This window comes from Myotis lucifugus, unplaced genomic scaffold, assembly GCF_000147115.1.
Source record: "Myotis lucifugus unplaced genomic scaffold, Myoluc2.0 scaffold_303, whole genome shotgun sequence".
Taxonomy (NCBI): Eukaryota; Metazoa; Chordata; class Mammalia; order Chiroptera; family Vespertilionidae; genus Myotis; species Myotis lucifugus.
Genome location: NW_005871351.1, coordinates 918,719 through 934,860, shown reverse-complemented (window position 1 = coordinate 934,860; position 16,142 = coordinate 918,719). Strand labels below are relative to the sequence as shown.

Below are 16,142 nucleotides of genomic sequence, written 5' to 3'. Positions count from 1 at the left end.
TACTCTATAAAGCACATTTTTCATCTTATGAATATCTAATGGTATCCCACTAATTTCCAAGGACCCAGTCTATTTCTGATATTAATCTGTAGATTCTTACTCTGTAACATCAGCGTTTGCTCTAATTACTAAAGTATCCCTCAAATGACTATTCCAATCACTCTCAGAATTTATTATAAATTTAGTTTTACATTAATTTAAAGGTATTGTCAATAAATTAAAACTGTTAGCTAATGAGATTTTTATTTAATTACCATAGCTTTCTAATGAATAACCTATACATTTTGCCATTTATCATTGATAAGCATGGCAAGTTTGTGTTCATAAAATTATATAAATTATGTATAGTATATAAATTATATATAATCTATGTAAATATTCTGTAGCTTTCAAAGCACTATTCAATATCATGAAATTATTTTTCTCAGAGGTAGAAGTTGTATTAATCATAATAAAAACATCAGATAATTTAAGTGGTATTCAAAAGTAAAAATAAAAATGGCACTATGCCTGTAATGCCTAGGAAATTATTTATTTACCCATATGAGTCGCCCTTAATGTTGTCAGGGTTGGACTCCAGATTACATAACTAAATGTCGTGTAGCAGTGACAGATTCTGATTTTATATTTCTCCTGAAAAACCTGAAAACATTCTGATAAATGAAAGCCAGGAACAAAATATGCAGAGGATTAGGCTATGTAATGAAAAACCAAAATGCAATTGAGAACATACACGCTGGCATTAATTTTCTAAAGAGAGACTTTTTTGCCAGATCCTTGAAAAACCTTCAGATGAGAATACATAGCTACATGGCATTTTTATGGTCAGACTTGACTGAAGTTCATTCTTTAACAGTCCATTTACGTTGAGAAATGTCTTTATAAGTATGTTGGTCTGCTTGAGGGCTGCCGGAAAGAGAAACTTCATTACATCTCTCTTTCATTTGTAAAACTCCCTTTTTTAAAATAGAACCATCCCTAGGACCTAGGAATCTATTTCAGTATTTGACTTTTGAGGCATTTTGCAAATTTTTTTAAGGTTAACTTTTTTCATAATGATTCCATTAGTAAAGAAGCCCATGATTGCCTTCATATTATAAATTGTTAGATTTAAAATTTATAACAGCTATAATAAAAATACATTCCATAAAATATATCATGGCTACTTTTATGTATGTTCTAATATATTTCATTGGATTGAAGTTGCATTTAAGAGAACTAGTCACTACAAAACTAGCAACTGTGCTTAAATAGCAATTGTTGAGTCCTGCTTTATTTTTAACTCTTTTAATGTGGAACTAAGGACTGAGAAGTAAGGAGATATACTCATTGTTACTCAGAAGCCTTACTGGTATGGAGACATGCTGAATGATTAGACTTCCCATGTGGCTTTCCATCATGATATCCAAAGGTTGAAATAGGAGGTTATTCTGCCAAGTTGTCAAGGTTAGCAGACAAAAATCAGAATGGGTTCTACTGCCACCATGGAAACCAGCCCCTCCAACTTCAAACAACATTAAATCCCCTCTTTCATCCAGTGGAAAGCCATATACTCACTACTTCTGTCAACCAGATAGACAGGATTTATGCCATTTGGATAAGTTCAAATCCATCAATTCAGCATCAAATCCATAATAAAGGGTGGTATTAATAACCTGGAAAATAAAATTAAATTATTGGACCAACTATTAAAAGATAAGCCTTCATGGTTTGGAGTTTCATAGGTTTTTCTTTTCTATGTAATGCGCAGAATGTATATGTGTATTCTTGTTTTCTGTGTATAACAAAATTTACAAAACAAATGATTTTTTTTCAATATCATGCGTTCTTGTTAAGATGTCTGCTTCCTTTATTGTCTATCTTACAGCAATCGCTCTCTTCCTTTCCTTTTTATTTACTTGGACGGAAGCAAAATGAACAGTTTTCCTCACTGCTGCTGAACACTTGTTATACAATTTAATGTTATAATTTTATATGTAATGTGGACACATTTCTCAAATAATGCCAAGAAAGGTTAGAATCTCAGATGTTTTGTTGGTAGCACTTGGAGGATCAAAATGACATGAACTGGTTTGTGTAGTAAAATGGTTCATTCATCATCTAAATTTGGGTATTAATTGACAGAGCACTTTCCGTAATTCTAGGAGATTTATTTTTTCTTTCGTAGAGCCAGATGCATATTATTTTGTATCTTGATAAACCACAGCCAGACAATGTCACATCTGGTTTCTAGCTAATACTGAATTTTAAGAGAAAGAGTAAAAAGTACCTGAATTTTCTTAAGGCAATTTCTTAGACTTAATTTTATCTGAAGTATCTTTTGTACAAAAAAAATACTTTCTAATAAAATGTAATGATGTGCATATTGTTGGAGGAGATGCTTTTATGAGATTTGACTCTGTGCTACTATATTTTATGAGAAACAGACAAAGGGCTTCCTAGACAGATATGACTGCTCACTCAAGCATTTACATGTTAGGTCTGTGATATTTAATGATTATTTTTGATATCCTTATGAACACTAGTGAGCTGAAGCACCAACTAAACAACTGAACACATCATTTCAAAATTACATAACTTCAGAGCATTACCCTTTATTCAAAAGCATTCATCTGACTCTTCCACTTACCTATTATCTTGAAGATTATTCCAAAGGGTAAAAGATTCAGATTTTTTCCCACGATGATCAATACTTACCTTGGAAATGTTATATACACTGGGGCATGCCACTTCATATTTATTCACATTTCTATAATTCCTGTTCCAAAATGCCTTCTTCCTCTCCCATGTAAATAAGCATTCCATTATCAAGTTTTTTCCTAGCAGATCTATATTCAGAATTTCATAGTATTCAGGTCTCAAATAATATCCTGATTTTTATCTGATTATAAGGCCTAAGAGCAACCATGGACCAGCAACAATTTTTTTTCTCAAAAAAAACACAAAAACAAAAAACCCAAAACATTGATCAATGCTCCAAGGTCAAATGTCCTACTTCAACCACAGGAAAATATGATACTTGATTCCATAGTATTCAGAACACATGGGGAAGTGATTAAGCCATATCAGGGTGTATGTGTGTGAGCTATGCCAAATCCTCCTAGTACTTTACCAATGCAAATATCTAGAAATGTTCAAAAGAATTGAGAAGATTGAGGTCATAGCCAGGTATCAAATGATATAGAGAAAAAGTTGGCAAATCTTTTAAAGCATCCTTGGTGAATATTCCCAAAGCAAACTGCATACCTTTAGTAGGATATATATCTATAATAATAAAAGCATAATATGCTAATTAGACCGGGCAGCCAAATGACCTTCCGGACATCCTTCCAGATAACCTTCCAGATAAAGTTGGGGCTTCGAGGGCTGAGCCCCTTACACAAATTTTGTGCACCAGGCCTCTAGTATGTGTGTAACAATTATTATTATATTACCTTAATTTGGTTAATTATAAATGGCATATTTTGAGTGCAATAAGTATTAAACAATACTGCCAACTTGGTTGCCTATGTATAGAGTAAAAAGAGCAGTCAACATAGAATTGTTTTCCTATAAGGGTATGCCAGATGTATAAATAGTCACAGCGCAGTGTGTGATTGTCTTGATCCATCAGTGCAGCTTCTGTACTGAGGGGCCAAAAGCCAAGTACGTTATGTGGAGCAAATACAGATATTGCTAATTATAAACATCTAGATTTCAGTGACCTTTAAATCATACATTTATAGCACTTCACCCTTCAACCCCCAACCTGCATGAGAACCTTTTGTCAAATGTGTGTCTATATTAACTGTGGAAGTCAAGTTTGGCGTAACCAATCTTTTATCCATATATATGAATTTTTTTTCTAAAATGTATTAAATAGGGCAAACATAATCTCCTATAGGACTGAATTGTATGCTTCATTTTCTTACCTAAATTTTTAGCTCAAGTTCACCTTTCATTCTATTCAGTTGGATTTACCTAACTGTTCAGCCAACCCCTCACAGAAAGGAGAATTGCATGCTGGGTCTAACTCCATAGGAATTATAAACTCAAGATGAAAGAAGGGTTAGAGTCAGCAGAGACAGAGCTTCTTAAGAACACAGCAAGTAGAGAAGGCAGGATTTTTTCCCCTCTTGACTTATGCCACTCTTCTTTATCCTAGCACATGCTTGAAATTCCTTGGTGGGTTGTTTGTTTGTTTTGTATATGGGAATATATTAAATACATCTGATACTGAAAAGCTTGATAAATGGCCAAGAAAATATGTTTTTCCCCCCAAGTCTTCTCCACAGTAAAGCAAATGAGAATCGTTTTCCTAACACGGAAGGCAGGGAATGAGGGAGGAAAAGCCTAAAAGAGAATTGGTGATGAAAACTTTGAGGCAAGACCCTTGTGTGATCGCATTCATTTGCTATCCATTCCTTCTAGTTCCCTGACCTACTTTGCTAGTAATGATTGGTTTTTTACATCTGGACATCACAAAACACTGGTGTGAGGTCCAACCTGCAGAGTTAAGTGTGGGGATCAAAGCAGCTCATCCATTAGAAGCTGAAGTTTGCTCTAGCTTGGCCAACTCTTGTTTCACCAAAGGGGAGGCAGGTTTTAAGGGTCTCTAATAAGAGGTGTAGATTTTCACTTTGCTTCACAAAAAGGCAAAAGTCATACACATATTATATGAAAATATCAGGAGAGTGTCACAGTGCCTGTAACCCCCAAGTTACTCTTTTACTTGGAAGTCAGTGTATGTTCTCATACCGAAACTTTCTCCAGTTCCTTCAAGTACCTTTAGCAGGTTATCATTGTATTAGCATTGCTATCTCTTGGTATGAATCCAGTCATTCATAACAAGTTCCTTACGTGTACTTTTTTAAACTCTGTAATCTGCATTTGGAAAAAGAGAGGTAGCTCTTCCAGAAGGATGGAAGAAACCATGAATCAAGAGGTTTCTGTAATAACATTAACCTGATATTTTGAAACACCAGGGTCACAATTTGCAATCTTTCATGTAACAGTAAAACTAGAGCTGTCCCCCAATAATGAACTGATATTTCTTTAATCATATATCACACAGACTGATTGACTCAAGGGCATGAATCAGGTCGTGCCAATTGTGTGTCCACGCTAAAAACAATGTTTAACACATGGTAGGTCTTTAATAATTATTGTTAAATGAAACTTAATTTGTTGACACTCAGCACCAAAAATGATTTTTCAACTTGGATAACTTAGAATACCTTTGCATTCAGATGTCATACTTTGCCTAGCCGGCAGAATTTTATGAGATGGTAAAGAAATTATACTAAAACTTTCTTCCAACTGAAATTGGATTTACTTCACAAAATCATGATTTTTAATCTGAGCATTTAAAAAGGGTGACCCTAATGCGAGGAAAAAATACCACAGCATACTTAAATATATAGATCCAAAACTCAAGTCAACCTAATGAGACAGGACCCCATGGTGTTTGATGCTGTGACTGAAAAATAATGTATTTTCTTTCTCAGAAAGTAGGAAATCAAATTACCTTTAAGTTTCTTACATTTGAGCCATACTACAAATGAGCTGTGTCCAGGTACAGAAAAACCAACAATATTTTTATTTATAATCTTATTTTTAGCGTTTGAACTACAAATTCTGGTTCTAGAGTTGTTGAAAAGATCATGGGTTTTATAGGTGCTCATATGTAAATTAATCTGTTGTTTGCTTACTTTTTTTTTTCTTTTTTCCTTTTCCACTGATGGTCCTCCTCATAAATACAGAACAGGTCATTACATGAAAAATATAAGATCTTGCATTATTTTTCTCGTTCTCTCTTAAAAATCTATTTCTAATATTGCATTCCCCATTGGACTACTTCATGAGGGCATGAGGGGGAAAATAAAAGAGGAAAAAAAAAAAAAGAAAGACAAAAATAGACTGGATCTCACCACTAGAATTCACCATAAAAATCTCAAAGTGTAACAGAATTCTTACAAAATTTCCTAGACCAGTTCCTTAGGGAATTGAGATCTATGAAAAATATGGCAATCAGGGAAGGCAGGGACAAGATATGCGAAAATAGGAAATAAGTGCAGCAAAAACAGGTTCTGAGGAATACACATAGTTTTGTCTGCTTTAGATCACAATAGAATTTTTAATAAATAAATTTCTTTTCTTTTTTGTATTTTTTTTGTAAAGACACTTTTTTTTGAAACAGTAGATTTAGCCCAGTCATTTGTGTCATTATTAATAAACTGTCCTTTTTTTTTAATTGTTTGTTTTCTGTAGCCGTAAATGTTTTAGATCTGAGTCTCTTGTACATTGTCTTTCGAGTTCATTCGGATCAATAACGGTTCATGCACTGAACTGTGTATTGAATTTATTGTGTTAACCGTTGTTGTGTGGTTGAAGGGAGATTTGTAAGAGTTATAGTGATTTAGGTGCTCATGCTCGATAGCAGGCATGGGCAGGTGGCTTTCCATGGGAGTGTCTCCTGTAATCTCATCATCCACATTAATGATTTCAACAGTCCTTGTGGGGGCGTGATGGTTTTGCCTATGGTGCTGCTTCCTCATCTTGTAGAAAATGACCAGCATCACTGCAGCCATGAGTGTGATGGCCACAAAACAGCCAATGATGATTTTGGTAGTCTTCATGACCTCATCAATTCCTGGGATCCCACTGTTCAGATCAGTCACTGGGATGGTGAATGCTTTTTCTGTTGACCTTGTGCTCTGTGGCATGAGAGAGGTGGTCACATTGGTGGTTTCCCAGTCAATCGCTGGAGTGGGACCTACATTGTTGTCTGTGGTCCGCGCCTCATCCTGAGAAGGTTCCATAGTCTCTACTGTGACAGTTGAAAAGTAAGTAAAAGGAGTGGTGGTTGCTGCAGTAACATTCAGGGTGGCTGAAGCAGTGGTATTTCCAACAGAATTGCTCACCATACATGTGTACATGCCTGTATCTTGCACAGTTACATTTGTGAAATTTAACGTGCCATCGCTGAGCACAGCTATCCTCACTTTGTACGCCCCGTGTGTCATAACTGTTCCATTTGGAGTGATCCAAGATACGGAGGTCAGGGATGTGGAGGCCCGGCATTTTAGCTCAGCTGCCATGCCTTCAGTGACATTGAGGTCTGCTGGGGGCTCCACAATCACAGGAGCATAACATGTGAAATAATTCTGGTCGAGCTCCCCAATGTACCTCCCTTTCAGATTGGGAGGAGTGTTACATCGGGCACAACAAGCTGTGTTGGAGGGGGCCATGTCTTTTATCCACCAGCTGAGCCACAGTATGTCACAGTTACAATTCCAAGGGTTGTGATGTAAGTGAATCCGCTCTAGATGATGCAAGGGTGTGAAGAGGTCATGAGGCAGTAACGTTAGATTGTTGTGCGCCAGGTTGATTTCCACCAGTGACTGAAGGTTATCAAAGGCATTCCGTTCAATCACTTGAATCTGGGACTGTATCATCCACAGTTTTTGAAGGTGCATCAACCCCTGGAAAGAGCCCGGCCTGATAGCAGACAAATGATTCCCAGAAAGGTCTAGCTCATCTAGTTTTATGAGCGGTGTGAGGTTAGGGATTTCCCGGAGGTTGCACATGGCCAGGTTCAAATACCTCAAGTTGGACAGACCTTCAAAGGCACCTTCTGAGATGTATGAAAGCCTTTTCAATTCGCCTAAGTCTAGCCGGCGCAAAGAAGGGATTCTGTTAAAAGCATAAGAAGGGATGCTTTCGATGGGGTTGTTTCTCAACCAGAGCTCCTTCAGTTTAGACAAATATACAAAAGCTCCATTAGGGATGGTAGTAAGACGATTGTCAAAGAGTTCCAGAGTGTTGAGGTTCGCCAGACCATTGAAGGCCCCAATTTCAATGGTTCTAATGTGATTCCTACTCAACTGTAGGATTTCTAGGTGCCTCAAGTGCTTGAAGCTGTTCACTTTGATGATCTGGATTTGGTTCTCATGGAGGTTCAGCAGCCGAGTGTTGGTGGAAATGCCATCCGGAACCTCACGTAGGTTTTTCCGAACACAAATCACCTTGCTGAACTGGTTGCTGCAGGAGCAGACTGAGGGGCAGGTTTGAGCCCGCACCAGACCAGCCACCACGAGAAGTTGAAGAGCCAGCAGCACCACAAGCAGGGGGTCAAATAAGGCCCTGTTAAACCTAGGACCTATCATTATCTGCTGTGGATGTAAGGTCATCTTGTTCAACATTCATAATTTATCTGGTGTTGGTCCTTCTGGAGCTCAAATAGTCTGCAATACAACGAGAGCAAAAAAAGAGGGTTAGATCTCTTCCAACATGTCTTTCTGGAACAATGCCAGTGATACAGCGTATCAGCCATCATTTCTCAGACTAGGAAAACAACAAATTTAATATCCTTTATTGAGTAATGAGTCTCATATTTTTAGAAAAATGTTTCTGCACTTCAAATGAGCAGCCATCTACAGTCCCTATTCCATCAGCTATGCAATCACAGAGAAATGGAAGAATGAAGCGGAGGAACTTAATAGAGTGATAACCAATCAGTGTGAGCCGAATGCATGAGGACATATGAGGTCTACTCCACCATTCGATTTACTGTCTGATCAAATTGGAAAAGTTAAGAAAATAGAATTTGGGAGCTATACCCACAAATCTAATAGATCCCTTGCAAATTAGTAATAGCTGACATTTATTTGGGGTTACTCTATGTGCCAGGCACCCCGGGCTATAGACCTCACAAACAATCCTATCCAGGAATGGCTACATACTTTGCAGAGTTCAATATAAAATGAAAATGTGGGATGCCTTGTTAATAATTATTAAGAATTTCAAATCCATAACAACAGAGCATGAAGCTAAGTGTAGACCCTTCTGAGAATGGGGCCCTTTATAATTACACAGTTTGCCTGCCTGATCCTTTCCAAACCTGCATTCCTCTGATGTAGGAACTGTGATATTCTCCATTTTTAGGATGAATAAGTTTATCATAGAAATAACATGAATGCATTCACATAGTAATTACAGAGCCAAGGCTAAGATGTTCCTCTGATTGGTCCAGAAGCATATGATTTCAAATACTCCACAAAAAGGTTGCTGTGAGAATGAAGGTGAATATATATATATATATATATATATATATATATATATATTCATTTCTTTAAAATACTTTTCCTTTGGGTGACCTCCACTGTAAATACTGGCAACTTACCTTATGGACCCTGTGAAAATCCACTGAAATAGTAATGTGCACAACTGTACACGAACTTCTAGAGATTCTCATATACAAAAACTCATAACATAGCCTACTGCTATCTATAGGTAGACATACCAGGAATTAAATCATTTTCCATAAAGCATAATGTCTATTTATAGAAAAGATTTTAGTATAACAGAAGTACTACATGTCTTTTATCCCTACTCTTTGAAGTAGATTTTAAGAGAAATAAAATAACTCACTTTCTGCAGTTCTTCCAGCACAAGGAGGCATTCTCAAGGAATCTGTTACCCAGTATATGGCCCACTCCACTGGCATACCAGGAATTGGGCACCTGTGTAATGACTTCTCCCAAATCTCTTATCTCAATAAACAGTGACCATTCTATGAATTTCTTTGACTGAAAAAAATAATGGGGGGATGGGGAAGGTACCAGGAACTGACCATATTCTTATTTAAAAAGGCACTAATTTAGTATTTATGTTGTGTTGACTTGGGGAAGTTAAATTTTATCCTTTCCATGGTTCAATCTCTTCACTTGCAAAATGCAAATGTTCAATTCCCCTTATTGTTGTTGTGAGGACAAAATTAGTTAATGTAGATAAAGGGTTTAGAACAATGCCTCCCACACTGTAAGAACTCAATAAATGTTAGACATTATTATTATTATTACTGTTTTTTTGTTGCCCTTAGCCAGGCATTTTACTAACTACTGGGCATATAAAATAGAAGAATATAAGCCCTACCCCTGAGAAAATTATAATTCAAAAGGTGAAATACAGACAAACTGAGGAAGTGAAATAATAAACATTTGCTGTATGTTTTTGGACCAGGTCACATTGATACAAAGGCACTGATGGCAGAGCAACTCAATCTGCGCTGACAAATTAGGAATTTTCAAAGGGAAGGGTTATCTGATCTGTTTTGTAGAAGAAGTAGAGCATTTCAGGCCAAAAGACCAGACTAAGTCAAGACAAGGACACATGGAAGCTACTAGTCCATCCAGGGAACAGTGACAAGTTCCCTGCGGCAGGAGAATGGAAAAGCCTGGAGAGCAGAATGGGACAGAAGCTGGGGTGAGATCGGGTCCAGACTGTCAAGAGTCATAACACACTTAGGAATCCCTGTTTCATCCTGCAGGTGACATGCTTGATTTTTAGAAGGGAATCCTATCATCAGCTTTGTTTTTAAGAACAGTTAAAAAGATCTTATTGTTCCAAGTGAGTCTTGGAGAGAAGTCAATGCCAGAGATGGGCCCAGTTTCTTGGCCATCACTTCCCTTCCCACTCAAGGACTTGAGGTGAGGAGGTGCAAAGGGCTGGCTCTTCTGCTGGTAGGGAGGTTCTCAGAGTGAATTAGTATTTGTAAATAGCTGTATTTTCATAGAGCACACAAGAGGGAGAAGAGCCCCGCCCCCCCAATAATAGAAGCTGCCTTACTCAGAAAAGGCAACTGTTATTAGCAATTCTTAAATATATATCCACATTTACAAAACCACTGAAAGGGACCAGAGTCTCAAGAAGGTGAAGTTCAAAGTCATAAGTTGCTTTTTGGCTTCAGAGGCTTGTTGATGTCCCCTTCATTATGGCAGCAAAGGAAGTTGACTGATGGGTTCTGAGTTAGTATTTCTTTTTATGGGCTTCCCAGGCGGAACAACGTGGGTCCTTCCATCCTTTCTCTGGGCTATTGGGGCTCTCGGCTGACTTTTCACGCCATTCAGTACTATGATCCTTTGTTCCTGGGTCTGTTTCCTGCTCTAGCTTGTGAACTTGGTGAGGGCAGAGGTCATGTCTGATGGCCTCTTCTTAGCCTGTTGCCAACACAGTACCTGGCTTGCTGTCCGCACTAAATAAAATGACTGATGAAATTGTGCAAACAGTTAATATCTAATAACAAGTCTTTGCATATGTGTGTGATATGTACTAATGTGTCATTCATGTCTGCAAACCAACCTATCTGAACCCCCTATGTCCTTTATTGGGTTCTCACATGACTCTTAGATTCAGGCCAATAATATCCCTGTGTCCTAATCATTCTCGGGCTAGATATCCCTTTGTCCAGTATCCCCTGAGATGACCATACTAGCCCATCCAAGCCTATTTACCTTACCTTCTCTCACAAAGCACAACAAAGGCTCTTGCTCCACATTTTCCCCTTGCTCCTTCTACCTCCTGACCAACCCCGGCGTTTCCCTGTGTGGCATGGCAGGGTCTCTTTGCTTGGGAACTGTCAGTAAACAAATAAACAAACTTTTTTATTAATGATATGTTTGTTGGCCTCACCAAACCTGAATAATAATAAAATCTACATTTTAGAACAACTAATTGCTATATATCAGAGACTCACTCATTATATTAATCCTTCGATGGCTTTATAAGTATTAATGTAGTTGATAGATTTTATTCCATGAGTCAGATCCTATGTGGTAAATTTAAAAATGACCTTAAAAACCCTTTCAGATTTACATTTACATTTCCACTAATCATGACCATCAAAGATTTTTCATTTGTATGACTTGCTGTAGTTTTAGATGTGTTCCCCTTTCCCCAACACACACTTCTTAAGGCAATTGGGAATTTAAAAGAAAATAAAAGAAGAGAAGAGAAGAGAAGAGAAGAGAAGAGAAAAGAAAAGAAAAGAAAAGAAAAGAAGAGAAAAAGCAAGAAAAGAAAAACACATAAAAATCCTAATACATTAACTGATTGATGTTTTTAGGAGTAGGGACCCCAGGCCTTGCCCCTCCATTTCTATGCCCACCTCCCATCCCATGACTTTCCTTAGAATCTTAGGGTCTCTGGTAACACAGGGTGATAGAACTGGTTGACTGGAAATGGCACAGAAGTGAAGAAGATAAGTCCTTACTCTGCCATTTGCTACCTTTTTTTCTCTTTAAAATATGAAACAGAAAAAACAGTTATGTCCAGAGACCAAGAGAGAAGGCTCTGGTGTGAGACTTTCTGATTCCTTCGGCCTGCTTGAAACTCCAGGACTTATATTGAGAAGACTCACCTGTCCATACTTCACTTTCCCTATCTGGGAAAGGTGAACAACAGTGTTATGCATTCAAAAGGCTTTTGTTAGGGCTGTCACATAATATGTGAAACATTACTGGCTCATAATAAGCAATATATAATAAATACTTAATATATATTAAAAAATAAAATGATAGGAATCAGTTTCTTCTTATATAAGACAGGAGTTACAACAATATTTATCATTTGTGTGGTGTGGATTAACTGGTATGATCAGAAACATGCTATCAATAAAACATGCAAACATGATATTATTATTCATTACAGGGTAGATATGCCTGTCCTCTTTTCATCCCCAGGCTGTTCTATTTTTTTACTTCTTGCTTACTTCAAGGTTTTTTTTTCCTATTGCAATTAATAAGATTTTCCATAAATCAGTCATAAGTAATGATTCAAAGCTGATGTATAACCTACAGCAAACAATGCTTAGTACAGTCATCGAATCAAATAAACTATCAACAAAATGTTTTCTACTTTAAAATCTAAATTATTTTACTTTACATAAAAATCCACATTTCCACGTCTCTTTCATAAGATGTTTTTATCACATCAAAAGGAAATCAATTTAAAGGTACGCACTGCACTATCCATTACGATGTCATCTGCCAGCATTTATTTACAAATGGATCTGCATGGGTTTTAAATTAAACTATAATACTTTTAGCCTGGTCCCAGAGGAGACCCTGTGCTTCACTGCACCGAGACACACAGGAGGAACTGAGTGCCGGAGAGTAGCTAACGGGGAGGCCTTATTTAGCACAGCATCATTGCTAAGTCAGCATAAATTGTCTAGACATTGGAACTAGTTTGGAAGCAAGGTGGGAGAAAGATACATTTAAACACAACCATCCAACCCCCCTGTCCCCAATAGACACACTCACACTCATTTATAACAACAACAAATATTCCTAAACACTGAGTACCAAAACAATTTACCACACTCAGCAGGGACACGGAGACCCCCACACCACACGTTACCATGAACATGAACATGACTTTGCTTTTCCACTGTCTTTATAAGCATCTCTAGCCTCTTCTGGGACTCTCCTGCCAAAGCAAATGGTCTGTTTCATTGTCCTTATAGAAACTTACCCAATGATCCATCACCTCTCTCAAGGAAAGCATTAATGGAGGTCTGTGCTTTAAGATCTTGAATCCATCACCCCACCTTGCTGTTTTCACCAATCCTGGACTGTTGTGTCAAAACTCTTAAGCAGTTCTAATCAAGTTCTTGCGTTGGGAAATCATACAGTTCTCAATAAATTCTGGCCCAATTCTCACCACTTCTCTCACAGACACTCGTAAATCTTTGTTGGGTGGTGTTTTCCTTCACCCTAGTGAACAATAAACTCAGTACTGTCTTGTCAACATGTTGATTGGTGATATTTTGAGAGTCAGCTTTTTACAACAGTAAAGGTGGGATATTTATCTAAAATGTGCGTGAACCTCAATCTCTCTTTCTCTCTCTCTGATTGTTGCCTAATCAACATCCTACTCCTTTACTCTTTCCCAAGAAAACTTTGTTCAGGAAAATTCACTCCCATCTTTAAAGGGAAAAAAATCACAAAATCATATTATCTGTTTTGGGAGAGGCTGACCCAGCAGTGATGGGTGAATAGAATTAGGTTTAAGCTAGGACTAGACAAACTTTATCTGAAAAAGGTCCAGATAGTAAATAATCAGGCTTTCCAGACCATATGGTCTCTTGCTGCAACTACTCAACTCTGTGGTTATAGCTTGAAAGTAGCTATAGACAAAAGAGAAATGAACGCATATAACTATGTTCCAATTAAACTATGTATGGACAATGATATTTAAAATATAAAATTTGAATTTCACAATATTTCATCTCAAAATATTGTTGTTAATTTTCCCCCTAAATATTTAAAAAGGTAAAAACATTCTTAACTCACAGGACACACAAACACAGGTTGTGGGATGACTTTTAGACTATAGTTTGCTGAGTTCTTTGGTAAAGAACTTTGGCTGCACCATACCTATGGCCAGAGACGGGTTAGGTCTGGGCATGTGACACAATTTGGCCTATGAGATGTAAGGATAAATCAGCTGCAAGGGTTCTGGGGAAATTTTTTCTCCCACACATAAAAAGAAAAAAAAAACATAGGAAAGGAGTAGTTCTTGGGCAGATACGTTCGTTAGATCACTCCTTTCTGCCAGTGGATGCCCCAGAGTAAGCATCATTGGAGTATCTCCTTCCTCAGTTGTCATGTCTAAGTCAGAGTCTCCCAAAGAGTTGGATTTGCTCACAGATTCTGTGATGATAAGATTCCAAACACCAAGCGCTCCAGAGGCTTTGGGTTTGTCACGTGTGCCAATGTGGAGCAGGTGGATGCGGCTGTGAATGCAGGGCCACAGGAAGTGGACGGAAAAGTTGTGGAACCAGAGAGGGCTTTCTCAAGAGACCTGGTGCCCACTTAACTGTGAAATAGACTTTTTGTCAGTGGTATTGAAGAAGACACTGAAGAACATCACCTAAGAGATTATTTTGAACAGTATAGAAAAATGAAGTGATTGAAATCATGACTGACCAAGGCAGTGGCCAAAAGAGAGACTTTGCTTTTGTAACCTTTGATGATCATGAGTGTTTACAAGAAACACCATCCTGCGAATGGCCATACTGTGAAATAAGGGAGCCTATGGAAGAAAGTGATGGCTGGTGCTTCCTCCAGCCAGAGCTTGGAGAGGTTGTGGATATTTCAGAGGTGGTTGTGGAGGTGGTTTTGGTGGGAATGACAACTTTGATCATGAAGGAAACTTCAAACTCCAGTGGTCCAGATGGCTTTGGTGTCAGCCGTGGTGGGAGTGGATAGGATGGCAGCAGGATGGCTATCATGGATTTGGTAATGATGGTGGTTATACAGGAGGTGGTCCTGGTTACTTTAGAGGAAGCAGAGGCTATGGAAGTGGTGGACAGGGTTATGGAATCCCGGGCGGTGGCTATGACAGGAGTTGCAGCTTTGACAACTATAATGATGGAGGAGGCAGAGGTGGTTTTGGCCATGGTAGAGGAAGCAATTTTGGAGGTGGCAGATGCTACAGTGACTTTGGCAATTACAACAATCAACATGTGAATGGTCAAAAAACTTGACGACTGTATCTGTGGCTAATTGTATAACAGGTTATTTTAGTTTCTGCTCTGTGGAAACTGTAAAGCATTGCAACAAAGGATTTTAATGTAGATTTGTTTTTTGCACCCAGGCTGTTGATTGCTAAATGTAATAGTCTGATCTTAACACTGAATACATTTGTCTTAAAAAAAAAAAGCAGCAGTTATTTATTCTGTCTCTGGAAACCTTTGTAAGGATAAGATGCCTGGAGTTTCTGTAGCCATCGTGTGGCCAAGAGAGGGGGCAGTCTAAGGACAATGCTGATATATGCCAAGGAAGAAAAATGAAAAGAGGGAAAGAATTAGCATTCTTGATAGTGTGATAAGCAGCTGAATTAATCAATCCTGTAATTGTCTTTCCCCTGCATTTTCTTATTATGTAAAATCACCAATTCCTTACAGTACAAACAGTTATTTTTTCTGGTGACCTATGGTTAAACCTATTCTGATACTTTTATACTCATTCTATTCCCTCTCTATCTCCTTCTCTCTCCCTATATCTTTTTCCCCTTTCCACCTCCTTCTCCCTCTAACCAAAAACAAAGTAAAGACAAATAAGACAGCAGAAAAAATCTGATTCTTATACCATTATAAATCTGAGATCTATCAAAGGAAACTAAGCTGAAGCCACATGATTTGCTGCTAAGAAAGGAGATGAAGTCCATCCCGTCGTGCTAAGAAGGCTTTCTGCTGCAGTCATTTCTTTGGATGACTCTTTCAATTTTTAAAAGTGCTAGAATTTACAGGAAAAAGAAAACAACAACAACTCAAATAACTTTTCTCCAAATCAAATTTATCATACAAATATTTTCTC

General features: G+C 37.8%; 1 protein-coding gene and 1 pseudogene across 1 annotated transcript in view; one reads left to right on the top strand and one right to left on the bottom strand.

The window, feature by feature from the left end:
- Nucleotides 1-6,234: 6,234 nt before the first annotated feature.
- The window catches only part of LOC102429736 (leucine-rich repeat-containing protein 4C), a 148,029-nt gene continuing 138,121 nt past the window's right edge, over nt 6,235-16,142 (bottom strand). The window contains exon 7 of the mRNA XM_023763837.1: nt 6,235-8,225. Coding sequence (XP_023619605.1) covers nt 6,261-8,183 — 1,923 coding nt within the window. The 5' untranslated portion in view covers nt 8,184-8,225 and the 3' untranslated portion in view covers nt 6,235-6,260. The remainder of the gene's footprint in view (nt 8,226-16,142) is intronic.
- Nucleotides 14,429-15,310, top strand: LOC102430870 (annotated as a pseudogene).